Source organism: Carcharhinus amblyrhynchos, chromosome 23 (genome assembly GCF_965287045.1).
Source record: "Carcharhinus amblyrhynchos chromosome 23, sCarAmb.v2.hapA, whole genome shotgun sequence".
Classification (NCBI taxonomy): Eukaryota; Metazoa; Chordata; class Chondrichthyes; order Carcharhiniformes; family Carcharhinidae; genus Carcharhinus; species Carcharhinus amblyrhynchos.
Genome location: NC_137346.1, coordinates 1,236,703 through 1,253,176, shown reverse-complemented (window position 1 = coordinate 1,253,176; position 16,474 = coordinate 1,236,703). Strand labels below are relative to the sequence as shown.

At 47.5% G+C, this 16,474-nt stretch overlaps 1 protein-coding gene across 3 annotated transcripts in view; it reads right to left on the bottom strand.

Annotated features, from left to right (window-relative positions):
- zswim7 (zinc finger, SWIM-type containing 7) overlaps window positions 1-16,474 on the bottom strand; it is a 50,252-nt gene that overhangs the window by 29,066 nt on the left and 4,712 nt on the right. For 2 of the 3 annotated variants that reach the window (XM_080210711.1, XM_080210710.1), the window contains exon 2: window positions 9,676-9,775. In XM_080210711.1, the coding sequence (XP_080066837.1) occupies window positions 9,676-9,760 (85 nt within the window). In that variant the 5' untranslated portion in view covers window positions 9,761-9,775. Of the gene's footprint in view, window positions 1-9,675; window positions 9,778-16,474 lie in introns of all 3 variants that reach the window. The other variant, XM_080210712.1, reaches the window with a different exon arrangement.

The following is a 16,474-nucleotide window of genomic DNA, read 5'->3' as shown; positions in this document are numbered from 1 at the left end:
CCAAACCCACATCCCCACAGAAACCCCCAAACCCACATCCCCACAGAAACCTCCAACCCCACAGCCCCACAGAAACCCCCAAACCCACATCCCCACAGAAACCCCCAAACCCAAATCCCCACAGAAACCCCCAACCCCACAGAAACCCCCAACCCCACAGCCCCACAGAAACCCCCAAACCCACAGCCCCACAGAAACCCCCAAACCCACAGCCCCACAGGAACCCCCAAACCCACAAAAACCCCCAACCCCACAGAAACCCCCAATCCCACATCCCCACAGAAACCCCCAACCCCACAAAAACCTCCAACCCCACAGCCCCACAGAAACCCCCAACCCCACAGAAACCCCCAATCCCACATCCCCACAGAAACCCCCAACCCCACATCCCCACAGAAACCCCCAACCCCACAAAAACCCCCAACCCCACAAAAACCCCCAACCCCACATCCCTACAGAAACCCCCAACCCCACAAAAACCCCCAACCCCACATCCCTACAGAAACCCCCAACCCCACAAAAACCCCCAACCCCACATCCCCACAGAAACCCCCAACCCCACAAAAACCTCCAACCCCACAGCCCCACAGAAACCCCCAACCCCACAGAAACCCCCAATCCCACATCCCCACAGAAACCCCCAACCCCACAAAAACCTCCAACCCCACAGCCCCACAGAAACCCCCAACCCCACAGAAACCCCCAATCCCACATCCCCACAGAAACCCCCAACCCCACAAAAACCCCCAACCCCACATCCCCACAGAAACCCCCAACCCCACAAAAACCCCCAACCCCACATCCCCACAGAAACCCCCAACCCCACAAAAACCCCCAACCCCACAAAAACCCCCAACCCCACATCCCTACAGAAACCCCCAACCCCACAAAAACCCCCAACCCCACAAAAACCCCCAACCCCACATCCCCACAGAAACCCCCAACCCCACAGAAACCCCCAACCCCACAAAAACCCCCAACCCCACAGCCCCACAGAAACCCCCAACCCCACAGAAACCCCCAACCCCACAAAAACCTCCAACCCCACAGCCCCACAGAAACCCCCAACCCCACAGAAACCCCCAATCCCACATCCCCACAGAAACCCCCAACCCCACAAAAACCCCCAACCCCACATCCCCACAGAAACCCCCAACCCCACAAAAACCCCCAACCCCACATCCCCACAGAAACCCCCAACCCCACAAAAACCCCCAACCCCACAAAAACCTCCAACCCCACAGCCCCACAGAAACCCCCAACCCCACAGAAACCCCCAATCCCACATCCCCACAGAAACCCCCAACCCCACAAAAACCCCCAACCCCACATCCCTACAGAAACCCCCAACCCCACAAAAACCCCCAACCCCACAAAAACCCCCAACCCCACAAAAACCCCCAACCCCACAAAAACCCCCAACCCCACAGAAACCCCCAACCCCACATCCCCACAGAAACCCCCAACCCCACAAAAACCCCCAACCCCACATCCCCACAGAAACCCCCAACCCCACAGAAACCCCCAACCCCACATCCCCACAGAAACCCCCAACCCCACAGAAACCCCCATCCCCACAGCCCCACAGAAACTCCCAAACCCACAAAAACCCCCAACCCCACAGAAACCCCCAACCCCACAAAAACCCCCAACCCCACAGAAACCCCCAACCCCACATCCCCACAAAAACCCCCAACCCCACAAAAACCCCCAACCCCACAGAAACCCCCAACCCCACATCCCCACAGAAACCCCCAACCCCACAAAAACCCCCAACCCCACAGAAACCCCCAACCCTACATCCCCACAGAAACTCCCAAACCCACAAAAAAACCCCAACCCCATAGCCCCACAGAAACCCCCAACCCCACAGAAACCCCCAACCCCACAAAAACCCCCAACCTCACATCCCCACAGAAACCCCCAACCCCATAAAAACCCCCAACCCCCTATCCCCACAGAAACCCCCAACCCCACAAAAACCCCCAACCCCATAAAAACCCCCAACCTCACATCCCCACAGAAACCCCCAACCCCACATCCCCACAGAAACCCCCAACCCCACAGAAACCCCCAACCCCATAAAAACCCCCAACCTCACATCCCCACAGAAACCCCCAACCCCACATCCCCACAGAAACCCCCAACCCCACAAAAACCCCCAACCCCACAAAAACCCCCAACCCCACAAAAACCCCCAACCCCACATCCCCACAGAAACCCCCAACCCCACAAAAACCCCCAACCCCACAGAAACCCCCAACCCTACATCCCCACAGAAACTCCCAAACCCACAAAAAAACCCCAACCCCATAGCCCCACAGAAACCCCCAACCCCACAGAAACCCCCAACCCCACAAAAACCCCCAACCTCACATCCCCACAGAAACCCCCAACCCCATAAAAACCCCCAACCCCCTATCCCCACAGAAACCCCCAACCCCACAAAAACCCCCAACCCCATAAAAACCCCCAACCTCACATCCCCACAGAAACCCCCAACCCCACATCCCCACAGAAACCCCCAACCCCACAGAAACCCCCAACCCCATAAAAACCCCCAACCTCACATCCCCACAGAAACCCCCAACCCCACATCCCCACAGAAACCCCCAACCCCACAAAAACCCCCAACCCCACAGAAACCCCCAACCCCACATCCCCACAAAAACCCCCAACCCCACAAAAACCCCCAACCCCACATCCCCACAGAAACCCCCAACCCCACAAAAACCCCCAACCCCACAGAAACCCCCAACCCTACATCCCCACAGAAACTCCCAAACCCACAAAAAAACCCCAACCCCATAGCCCCACAGAAACCCCCAACCCCACAGAAACCCCCAACCCCACAAAAACCCCCAACCTCACATCCCCACAGAAACCCCCAACCCCATAAAAACCCCCAACCCCCTATCCCCACAGAAACCCCCAACCCCACAAAAACCCCCAACCCCATAAAAACCCCCAACCTCACATCCCCACAGAAACCCCCAACCCCACATCCCCACAGAAACCCCCAACCCCACAGAAACCCCCAACCCCATAAAAACCCCCAACCTCACATCCCCACAGAAACCCCCAACCCCACATCCCCACAGAAACCCCCAACCCCACAAAAACCCCCAACCCCACAGAAACCCCCAACCCCACATCCCCACAAAAACCCCCAACCCCACAAAAACCCCCAACCCCACAGAAACCCCCAACCCCACATCCCCACAGAAACCCCCAACCCCACAGAAACCCCCAACCCCACAGAAACCCCCAACCCTACATCCCCACAGAAACTCCCAAACCCACAAAAAAACCCCAACCCCATAGCCCCACAGAAACCCCCAACCCCACAGAAACCCCCAACCCCACAAAAACCCCCAACCTCACATCCCCACAGAAACCCCCAACCCCATAAAAACCCCCAACCCCCTATCCCCACAGAAACCCCCAACCCCACAAAAACCCCCAACCCCATAAAAACCCCCAACCTCACATCCCCACAGAAACCCCCAACCCCACATCCCCACAGAAACCCCCAACCCCACAGAAACCCCCAACCCCATAAAAACCCCCAACCTCACATCCCCACAGAAACCCCCAACCCCACATCCCCACAGAAACCCCCAACCCCACAGAAACCCCCAACCCCATAAAAACCCCCAACCTCACATCCCCACAGAAACCCCCAACCTCACATCCCCACAGAAACCCCCAATCCCACATCCCCACAGAAACCCCCAACCCCATAAAAACCCCCAACCCCACATCCCCACAGAAACCCCCAACCCCACAAAAACCCCCAACCTCACATCCCCACAGAAATCCCCAACCCCACAGAAACCCCTGACCCCACATCCCCACAGAAACCCCCAACCCCACAGCCCAACAGAAACCCCCAACCCACATCCCCACAGAAACCCCCAAAGGCACAGGCCCACAGAAACCCCCAACCCCACAGAAACCCTAACCACAACCCCACAAAATCCCCCAACCGCACAGGCCCATAGAAACCCCCAAACCCACAGAAACCCCCAACAGCACAGTCCCACAGAAACTTCCAATCCTCCGACAATCTTCTTATCTGTTTATGAAAGTCCATCCTGCTTTTCCCGATATTTCCTGCTGGTCTTTTTGCTACGCCACTTGTTCATCTTCTCACTTACCTTTCCACTTTCCCACAGCATGTTTTGCATTCTTCACATCTATCTTCAGTATTATTAGAGAAGTTTCCACAGCATGAACAGGGCCATGTAGCCCATTGTGTCCATACTGGCTGACAACTAGCCTAATCTTACATCTCGCTTTGTCAACTTTCAGCATTTCAAATGCACATTTTAGTATTTTTTCAACATTGCGAGGGTTTCTGCCTCTCCCACTCTTTCAGGCAGTGAATTCCAAATCCCCACCATCCTGTAGCTCAACCTTTCCCTTTCTCCAGTTCCATGCTAAAATTTATTTATCCAGAGAACTGTACACTTTTCTTTATATGTTTGTGTAACATATTTATTTTACACTATTAGCTATTTGAACTCCTGCTGCTGATCTGTCAATCTGTTTGATGTATTTTCTGACTAGTTAATTATCCAGGGTTCCTTATCTCGCTGAACTTCACCCTTTTCCAATCCCAAACTCTGATCTTTGTATTTTTGTCATTTTCTATTCTTACATTGAACTGACTACAGTAGCAGAGCAAAGTATGCAGAGGATGCTGAAAGCCTGCAAAGGGACATAGATAGTCTAAATGAATGGGCAAGGGTCTGGCAGATGGAGTACAATGTTGGTAAATGTGAGATCATCCATTTTGGTAGGAGTAACAGCAAAATGGACTATTATTTAAATGGTAAAAAATTGCAGCGTGCTGCTGTGCAGAGGGATCTGGGTGTCCTTGTGCAGGAATCTCAAGGAGTTGGTTTGTAGGTGCAGCAGGTAATTAAGAAGGTAAATGGAATTTTGTCCTTCGTTGCTAGAGGGATGGAGTTTAAAAACAGCGAGATTATGTTGCAGCTGTATAAGGTGCTGGTGAGGCCACACCTGGAGTACTGTGTACAGTTTTGGTCTCCTTACTTGAGAAAGAATATACTGGCACTGGAGGGGGTGCAGAGGAAATTCACTAGGTTGATTCCAGAGTTGAGAATATTGGCTTATGAAGAGAGACTGAGGCTATAGTCGCTGGGAATTTAGGAGAATGAAGGGGGATCTTATAGAAACATATAAGATTATGAAGGGAATAGATAAGATAGAAGCAGGGAAGTTGTTTCCACTGGCGGGTGAAACTAGAACTGGGGGCATGGCCTCAAAATAAGAGGGAGCAAATTTAGCACTCAGTTGAGGGGGAACTTCTTCACCCAAAGGGTTGTGAATCTATGGAATTCCCTGTCCATTGAAGCAGTTGAGGCTCCCTCACTGAATGTTTTAAAGGCAAGGATAGATGAATTTTTGAACAGTAAAGGAATTAAGGGTTATGATGAGTGGGTGGGTAAGTGGAGCTGAGTCCATGAAAAGATCAGCCATGATCTTATTGAATGGCAGAGCAGGCTTGAGGGGCCAGATAGCCTACCCCTGCTCCGAGTTCTTATGTTCTGATGTACATTGCGGTTGCCAGTTGCTGATTGACAATTGAGTTATTTGCCAAACTTTACTTCCGTAGTTCTGGAGCTCCACTAACATTTGGATTGTTTACCAAACAGATTCCTCTTTTCCTTCGGCCGTCCCTCAGCATGGACGATGGTTCGATCCATTCCAGTTCACTGTGTTCTGAGATGGCTGATAAGTCTATAGTTTGTTTTGCACGTGGAGTGGAAAGTAGTTAAAGGGTTGGGCAGACAGTTGGTAGGAAGTCTTTATAGCGAGGGGGATTGAATATAAAAGCAGGGAGGTCTTAATGCAACTGTACAGGGCACTGGTGAGGCCGCAGCTGGAGTACTGTGTGCAGTTTTGGCCACCGCACTTCTGAAAGGATATACTGGCCTTGGAGGGAGTGCAGAGGAGGTTCACTAGGCTGATACCGGAGATGAGGGGGTTGGACTATGAAGAGAGATTGAATAGACTGGGTCTGTACTTGTTGGAGTTTAGAAGGATGAGGGGGGATCTTATAGAGACTTATAAGATAATGAAAGGGATGGATAGGGTAGAGGTAGAGAGATTCTTCCCGCTCAGAGAGGACAACAGGACTAGAGGGCACAGCCTCAAAATAAGGGGGGGGCAGTTTAGAACGGAGTTGAGGAGGAACTTCTTCACTCAAAGGGTGGTGAATCTCTGGAATTCTCTGCCCATTGAAGTGGTGGAGGCTGCCTCGCTGAATATATTTATGTCACAGGTAGATAGGTTTCTGATAGACAAGGGAATTAAGGGTTATGGGGAGAAAGCGGGAAAGTGGAACTGATCCACTTCAGATCAGCCATGATCTTACTGAATGGCGGGGCAGGCTCGAAGGGCTAGATGGCCTACTCCTGCTCCTATTTCTCATGTTCTTAAGTCAATGCACTCTCTCTGGATCCACAACCTTGCCTGTGCATGTTTCTGACCAAGTCTCATGATACACGTGGTCTTTCCTGAGTGAACCTTCTCATTTTGGTCAGTCACAAGCCAGGATCGTATGGGTCGTATGAGTCGGTGGGTATGTTGACCTTTTCTTATATTGGGTTTATGATCACATGAAGAAAACAAATCACAAATTACATGATGGCAGTAACAAGCCCAGTCCAGGTTGCTGTTAGCCCAGAATCAGTAGGAGGAGGTGTAGTGGCCCAATTCCTCACAGACTGAAAAAAGTCAGTTCCTGGCCTATTAGTATCCCAACACAGAAATATGTTTCTTGGGATATTGTGCAAAGGCAGGACCACAAGTGAATAGTTAACCCTCGCTATCTGAACCCAAACATCAAAACAGATTATGAACTTGAGGGCAGGGAATAGTATACTGGAAAATTGAGAGAATAAGGTTATCTTACCTAGAAATCAAACGAAGCATCAAGATTAGCAATGGCAAATAATTACTACCATCTGCAAAGCTCGCACTCGGCATCATCCAGTGTAAAGTTCAACACTGTTTAGGTACAAGTCTAATTTTATGAACAGTTTATTCACAGAACATAGAACACTACAGCACAAACAGGCCCTTTGCCCCACAAGTTGTACCGATCATATTCCTACCTACCAGGCCTATCTATAACCCTCAATCCCATTAAATCCCATGTACTCATCCAGAAGTCTCTTAAAAGACCCTATCGAATTTGCCTCCACCATCACCGACGGCAGCCGATTCCACTCACCCACCACCCTCTGAGTGATAAACTTACCCCTGACATCTCCTCTGTACCTACTCCCCAGCACCTTAAACCTGTGTCCTCTTGTAGTGACCATTTCAGCCCTGGGAAATAGCCTCTTAGAATCCACCCTGTCTATAACTCTCAACATCTTATAAACCTCTATCAGGTCACCTCTCAACCTTCGTCTCTCCAGGGAGAAAAGACCGAGTTCCCTCAACCTATCCTCATAAGGCATGCTTCCCAATCCAGGCAACATCCTTGTAAATCTCCTCTGCACCCTCTCAATAGCTTCCAAATCTTTTTGTAATGAGGGACTAGAACTGTGCACAGTACTCCAAGTGGGGTCTGACAAGGGTCCTATAAAGTTGCAGCATTATCTCCCGACTCTTAAACTCAATCCCTCGATGAATGAAGGCTAGTACACCATACGCCTTCTTGACCACATCCTCCACCTGCAAGGCTGATTTAAGAGTCCTATGGACCCAGATCCCTAGGTCCTTCTGCTCCTCTACACTGCTAAGAGTCTTACCCTAAATATTATACTCCTTCATTCCATCTGACCTGCCAAAATGGACCACTACACATTTATCCGCGTTGAAGTCCATCTGCCACTTCTCTGCCCAGTCTTGCATCCTATCTATGTCTCGCTGCAACTTCTGACATCCCTCCAGACTATTCACAACAGTACCAACCTTCGTGTCGTTGGCAACCTTACTAACCCATCCCTCCACTTCCACATCCAGGTCATTTATGAAAATGACAAACAGCAAGGGTCCTAGAACAGATCCCTGGGGCACTCCACTGGTGACCGACCTCCATGCAGAAAAAGACCCATCCACAACAACTCTCTGCCTTCTGCAGGCAAGCCAGTTCTGGATCCACAAGGCCAAAGCCCCTTGGATCCCATGCCCTCTCACCTTCTCAAGAAGTCTTGCACGGGGGACCTTATCAAACGCCTTGCTGAAGTCCATGTAAACCACATCCACCACTCTTCCTTCGTCAATGTGTTCAGCCACATTTTCAAAAAACTCAACCAGGCTCATAAGGCACGACCTACCCTTGACAAAGCCGTGCTGACTATTTTTGATCATTCTAAACTTCTCTAAATGTTCATAAATCCTGTCCCTCAGGATCCTCTACATCAACTTACCAACCACTGAGGTTAGACTCACCAGTCGGTAATTTCCTGGGCTATCTCTATTCCCTTTTTTGAATATAGCAACCACATCCGCAATCCTCCAATCCTCCGGAACCTCTCCCGTCTCCATCAACGACGCAAAGATCATTGCCAGATCATTGATACTTTCTTTCGCAGGGAACTACAGGTTAACCACATCAGAAAATCCGCCTGGTAGCAACATCACTATCTGCTTACCATCACTGCATCCAGGACACCATATTTAGGAAAATATGATTGAGGAACATAGGAGCAGGAAACCATTCAGCCCATTGATTCTGCTCCACCATTCAGAACAATCATAACTAATCATCCACTTTTGCCCATACTATCCCATATCTCTGTCATATGTAGCCATGTTCCACAGTTATTTAAAATGTTGGTTTACAAAAGATGGCTAACTTTCAAGCATTGGCAAGGTAGGGGACAGTGGCTGTGTTCGAGAGAGAGGACTCGCTGTTTGTTTGGTCGGGGCGGGGGGGAGAACAATGTTTGAGGGAGACATGCACTAAACTGACCTTCATCATTTATTGAGAAACTGTTTCAGAAACAATTATGAAACCATTTGTTAGTCTCAGTGAGTGGAATTTATACACAACATTCCAACCACTGACTTTGAGCAAAACCATTAACATCACTGTTTACCATAAATCTCAATAACCATGATTCTGTGTCAGGGATTGCAAGAAGCAAAGTAATGAGTTATGAACTCTCCCTATCTTAAAGGCTTTGCTACAATCTCCGTTCATCCACCCCCACTCAGCCTCATCTTGTACATTAGCTCATGCTACCTCCTGTTGTATGTCTGGGATTATGTAGAATGTTAAAGATTCTGTGCAAGTGGAAACTGCTGTTAAGAATATGTTTCTTACTGATTTCTGTCCCAAATGTACACTGTAATCTAGAATCCAGGGATATCTTAAACCACTCTCGTTTCTGTGAGATTAGCTGGATGGCACAGCAAGAGGCCAATAGACCAAACCAGCCCATGCTGGCGTTTATGCTCCATTTAGGCTTCCTCCCATATTTCCTCATCTCAGTCTATCATCGTAACCATCTTCTCCCTTTCCCTCAGACATTCCCTGTGCTCGTGACTGCCACATTCTCACCACTCTTTGGACAAAGAAGTTATTTTCTGAATTCCCTTTTGGATTCCTTGGCAGCTATCTCATTAGTGCTATGCAGTTACACTTTCTCACATAAATGTTCAGATACAGCCCAACTTTGCACTCACATTGTGACAGTTCCTGGTAAACCCGTTTCACTCTCTTCAGAAGCTCCTCTGCCACTGTTGGCAAGATGCTCGATGCTGATGCCATCCCAATTCCGAGTCTCTGTCGGTGAAATTAGTACACAGATTAATTAGATTTAGAAAATAAATGACAATAAGCAGACACGTTGAATAAAGGACATACAAAATAGGAGGAGAACTTGCTCGCCATTCAATACGATCCTGAATAATCTTGGGTTTCATCTCCTTTTTCGACACAAAATGCCTGTTCAACGCCTCAGCCATTTTCTCATTTCCAGTTATTACATCCTCCTTCTCGTTCTCTAAAAGATCAATGTTTACTTTAGGCACTCTATTTTGTTTTATATATTTGTAGAAACTTTTGCTATCTGTTTTTATATTCTGAGCTAGTTTACTCTCATTGTCTATCTTACTTTTTCTTTTTTTTGTGGCTTTTTGTTGACTTTTAAAGATTTCCCAATTCTCTAGGTTCCATTAATCTTTGCCATTTTGTATGCATTTTCTTTCAATTTGATACCCGCCTTTATTTCCTTAGATATCCATGGCTGATTATCTCTTTTTACCGTTCTTCCTTATCACTTTTGCTGAGCGCCGTGGAAGATCGCTTTGAAAGTCCTCCACTGTTCTTCAACAGTCCCACCATAAAGTTTTTGCTCCCAGTCTACCTTACAAAGTCCTCCCTCATCCCACTGTAGTCTCCTTTGTTTAAGCACAAGACACTGGAATTGGATTTCTCACGCTATATCTGTATTTTAAATTCAGTCATACTGTGATCGCTTCTTCCGAGATCCCTAACTGCAAGATCTTTAATTATTCTGACAAAGTCCCTCGTGGCAGACTAGCGCAGAAGGTGAAGTCGCATGGGATCAGAGGTGAGCTGGCAAGGTGGGTACAAAACTGCTTGGTCAAAGAAGACGGGGTAGCAGCGGAAGGGTGTGTTTCTGAATGGAGGGCTGTGACAAGCGGTGTTCCTCAGGGATCAGTGCTGGGAACTTTGCTGTTTGTAATATATATAAATGATTTGGAGGAAAGTGTAACTGGTTTGATTAGTAAGTTTGAGGATGACACAAATTCAATATCCTGATTCCCCCCTTCCTCCTATATACCTTTAGCCCCAAGAGCTATATCTAATTTCTTCTTGATATCAGACAATGTTTTGGCCTCAACTACATTCAGTGGAAGTGAATTCCACATGAAATTACTCCTCACCTCAGTTCACCTTATCCTTAAACTGTGATCCTAGTTCTGGACTCCCCCACCATTGGGAAGATTCTCAATTTACTATCTAACCCTGTTTTTTAAGGATTTTACAAGTTTCTATGAGATCCCCTCTCACTCTTCTAAAATCCAGCGAATATAATACTAACTAAATTAATCTCTCCTCATACGACAGGCCTGCCATCCCAGGAATCAGTCTGGTAAACCTTTGCTGTATTCCCTCTATAGCAAGGACATCCTTCCTCAGATAAGGACACCAAAACTACACACAATACTCCAGGGTGTGGCCTTACCAACGCCCTGTACAACTGCAACAAGACATCCACGTCCTCAAATCCTCTTGCTATGAAGGCCAACATACCACTTGCCTTCTTTAATGTCTGCTGTACCTGTGTGCTTACTTTCAGTGACTGATGCACGAGGACTCCAAGATCACGCTGAGTATCCACTTCTCTCAATTTACACCCATTCAAGTAATGATTTGTCTTCCTAATATTGGTAGCAAAGTGGATAATCTCATATTTATCCACATTATACTGCATCTGCCATGCAGATACCCACACACTCAGCCTGTCCAAATCACACTGAAGCATCTCTGCATCCTCCTCACAGCTCACCCTCCCACCCAACTTTGTATCATCCGCATATTTGGAGATAATACAAAGAACAAAGAAAATTACAGCACAGGAACAGGCCCTTCAAGCCTGTACCAACCATGCTGCCTGACTTAATTAAAACCCCCTACCCTTCTGGGGACCATATCCCTCTATTCCCATCCTATTCACGTACTTGTCAAGATGTCCCTTGTCTGCTTCTGCTTCCACTACCTCCCCCGGCAATGAGTACTCTCTGTGTAAAAAATCTGCCTCATACATCTCCTTAAACCTTGCCCCTTGCACCTTAAACCTATGCCCCCTAGTCATTGACTCTTCCATCCTGCTTCTGTTCATATCTCTCATAATCTTGTAGACTTCTATTAGGTCTCCCCTCACCCTCTGTCGCTCCAGTGAGAACAAACCAAGTTTCTCCAGCCTGTCCTCATAGCTAATGCCCTCCATACCAGGCAATGTCCTGGTAAATCTTTTCTGAACCCTCTCCAAAGCTTTCACATCCTTCTGGTAGTGTGGCGACCAGAATTGAACATTATATTCCAAGTGCGGCCTAACTAAGGTTCTATAAAGCTGCAACATAATTTACCAATTTTTAAGCTCAATACCCTGGCTGATGAGGGCAAGCATGCCGTATGCCTCTTGACTACCTTCTCCACTTGCACCGCCACTTTCAGTGACCTTTGCCTATCAATACTCCTAAGGATTCTGTCATTTACTGTATATTTCCTATTTGTACCAGCCCTTCCAAAATGCATTATCTCATATTTGTCCGGATTAAACTCCATCTGCCATCTCTCCGCCCAAGTCTCCAACTGATCTATACCCTGCTGTATCCTCTGATGGTCCTCATCGTTATCCACAAATCCACCGACTTTTGTGTCATCTGCAAAGTTACTAATCAACCCAGTTACATTTTTCTTCAAATCATTTATATATATTACAAACAGCAAAGGTTCCTGAGGAACGCCACTTGTCACAGCCCTCCATTCAGAAACACACCCTTCCACTGCTACCCTCTGTCTTCTTTAACCGAGCCAGTTTTGAATCCACCTTGCCAGTTCACCTCTGATCCCATGTGACTTCACCTTCTGCACCAGTCTGCCATGAGGGACCTTGTCAAAGGCCTTACTGAAGTCCATGCCCTATCATCATCAATCATTTCATCACTTAGTCATAGAGGTTTACAGCATGGAAACAGGCCCTTTGGCCCAACTTGTCCATGGTGCCCATTTTTTTCCAAACCCCTAGTCTAATCCCAATTGCCTGCATTTGGCTCATATCTCTCTATACCCATCGTACCCATGTAACTATCGAAATGCTTTTTAAAAGATAAAATTGTACCTGCCTCTACTACTGCCTCTAGCAGCTTGTTCCAGACACTCACCACCCTCTGTGAGAAAAAATTGCCTCTCTGGACACTTTTGTATCTCTCCCCTCTCACCTTAAACTTATGTTCTCGACTTTTAGACTCCCCTACCTTCTGGAAAAGATATTGATTATCTACCTTCTCTGTGCCCCTCATTATTTTATAGACCTCTATAAGATCACCCCTCAGCCACCTATGGTCCAAGAAAAAAGTCCCAGTCTATCCAGCCTCTTCTTATAACTCAATCCATCAAGTTCTGGTAGCATCCTAGTAAATCTTTTCTGCACTCTTTCTAGTTTAATAATATCCTTTCTATAATAGGGTGACCAGAACTGTACACAGTATTCCAAGTGTGGCCTTACCAATGTCTTGTACAATTTCAACAAGACGTCCCAACTCCTGTATTCAATGTTCTGACCAATGAAACCAAGCATGCCGAATGCCTTCCTCAACACTCTGTCCACCTGCGACTCCACTTTCAAGGAGCTATGAACATGTACCCCTATATCTCTTTGTTCTGTAACTCTCCCCAACGCCCTACCATTAACTGAGTAAGTCCTGCCCTGGTTCAATCTACCAAAATGCACTTCCTCGAAAAACTCAATCAAGTTCGTGAAACACGACCTCCCCTTCACAAAACCATGTTGCCTCTCACTAACATGTCCCTTATTTCCAAGTGAGAATAAAGCCTATCTCGAAGAATCCTCTCCAATAATTTTCCTAACACTGATGTAAGGCTCACCAGCCTGTAATTACCTGGATTATTCTTGTTACCCTTCTTAAAAAAAGGAACAACACTGGCTATTCTCCAATCCTCTGGGACCTCCCCTGAAGTGTGGAGATGCCGGCATTGGACTGGGGTAAACACCAGGTTAAAGTCCAACAGGTTTATTCGGTAGCACAAACCACCAACTTTTGGAGCGCTGCTCCTTCATCAGGTGAGTGGGAGATCCGTTCCCAAACAAAATATAAAGACACAAACTCAATTTACAAAATAATGGTTGGAATGTGAGTCTTTACAGGTAATCAAGTCTTAAAGATACAGACAATGTGAGTGGAGAAGCATTAAGCACAGATTAAAGAGATGTGTATTGTCTCCAGCCAGGACAGTTAGTGAGATTTTGCAAGTCATGGGGGTTACAGATAGTGTGACATGAACGCAAGATTCTGGTTGAGGCCGTCCTCATGTGTGCAGAACATGGCTTTCAGTCTCTGCTCAGCGACTCTGTGCTGTCGTGTGTTGTGAAGGCTGCCTTGGACAATGCTTACCCAAAAATGAGAGGCTGAATAGCCATGACCGCTGAAGTGTTCCCTAATAGGAAGAGAACACACTTGCCTGGTGATTGTTGAGCGGTGTTCATTCATCCGTCGTTGTAGTGTCTGCTTGGTCTCCCAAATGTACATGCCCTGTTTGCGAACAGAACTCCCACTTACCTGATGAAGGAGCAGCGCTCAGAAAGCTAGTGGCTAGTTGGACTTTAACCTGGTGTTGTGAGACTTCTTACTGTGACCTCTCCTGTAGCCAGTGAGGATACAAAGATTTCTCTCAAGGCCCCAGCAATGTCCTCCCTTACCTCTCTCAGTAATCTTGGGTATATCCCATCAGGCCCCGGGGGCTTGTCTACCTTAATGTTTTTCAAGAACCCCAATACCACCTCCTTTTTGATCTCAACATGACTCAAACTATGTACACATCCTTTCCCAGACTCATCATCCAGCAAGTCCTTCTCTTTGGCGAATAGTGACACAAAGTATTCATTTAATACCTCGCCTCTGGATTTTCCTTAATCCTGCTGGCCAATGCTTTTTCATGACCCCTTTTGGCTCTTCTTACTCTTTGCTTAAATTTCTTCCTACTTTCCTTGTATTCCACACTTACTTCCTGTGTTCCCAGCCTCCTAGCTTTGACAAATGCTTCCTTTTTCTCTTTGACCAGGCTCACAATATCTCTCGGTATCCGAGGTTCCCAAAACTTGCCATACTTATCCTTCATCCTTACAGGAATGTGCTGGTCCTAAATCCCTATCAACTTACACTTGAAAGCCTCCCACATGCCAGATGTTGATTTGTTCTCAAACATCTGCCCCCAATCTACATTCTTCAGTTCCTGCCTAATATTGTTGTAATTAGCCTTCCCCCAATTTAGCACCTTCACTTGAGGACTACACTTATCTTTATCCATCAGTACCTTAAAGCTTACTGAATTGTGGTCACTATTCCCAAACTGCTCCTCTACTGAAACATCGAGCACCTGACCAGGCTCATTCCCCAATACCAGGTCCAGTGTGGCCCCTTCCCTAGTTGGACTTTCTACATACTGTTTCAAGAAGCCCTCCTGGATGCTCCTTACAAACTCTGCCCCATCCACACCCCTAGCACTGAGCGAGTCCCAGTCAATATAAGAGAAATTAAAATCTTCCACCACAACAACTCTGTTACTTTTGCACCTTGCTGAAATCTGCCTATATATCTGTTCCTCTATCTCCGCTGGCTGTTGGGTGGTCTATAGTAAACTCCCAACATTGTGACTACACCTTTCCTATTCCTGAGCTCCACCCATATTGCCCCGCTGTATCAGCCCTCCCGAGGTGTCCTCCAGGAGCACAGCTGTGATATTCTCCTTAACCAGGAGTGCAACTTCCCCACCCCTTTTAGATCCCCCTCCATTCTGGCTGAAACACCTGTATCCTGGAACATTAAGCTGCTAATTCTGTTCTTCCCTTAACCAAGTCTCTGTAATGGCAACAACATTTTAGTTCCTAGTACTAATCCAAGCTCTAAGTTATCCGCCTTATTTCTCGCATTAAAACAAATGCACTTCAGTCCACCAACCCTCTTTGATTAACAATCCCACTCTGCCTGCTGTTTCTCTGAGTCTTACTGACCCGGCTCTCTGGTTCCCCTTCAGCTAATTCACCTTTGCTTTGGTTCCCACACCCCCCGTCAAACTAGTTTGAATCCTCAAGCACGAAATTGCCCCTTAGTGTCCAGGGATGCATAGGTTAGAGGGATTAGTGGGTATAATATGTAGGGATATGGGGGTAGGACCTGGGTGGGATTCTGTTCAGTGCAGGCTCGATGGGCCAAAGGGCCTCTTTCTGCACTGTAGGGTTCTATGATTCTATGAATGAGCAAACCTCCTGGCCAGAATATTTGTGCCCCTCCAGTTTAGATGTAACCCGTCCTTCTTGTACAGATCCCATTTGTCCCGGAAGAGACTCCAGTGGGCCAGATATCTGAAACCCTCCCTCCTATGGGAGGATGAGAAGAGAAGGGATAGGACCTATAAAAGGTGAAGGGGGAAAGGTCTGTGTGGAACCAGAAGAAATGGCAGAGGTGCTTAATGAGTACTTTGCCTCAGTATTCACAGTGGAAACTGATCTGGGAGATTTTGCTACGGATTTGCAGCAGATGGAAAAGATTGAGTATGTGGATATTAAGGATGAGGATGTGTTAGAACTTTTGAATTCTATCAAGATAGATAAGTCGCCGGGACCAGATGGGATGTACCCCAGGATACTGTGGGAGGTGAGGGAAGTGATTGCAGAGCCCCTGGCGATGATCTTTGCGTCGTCAATGGAGACGG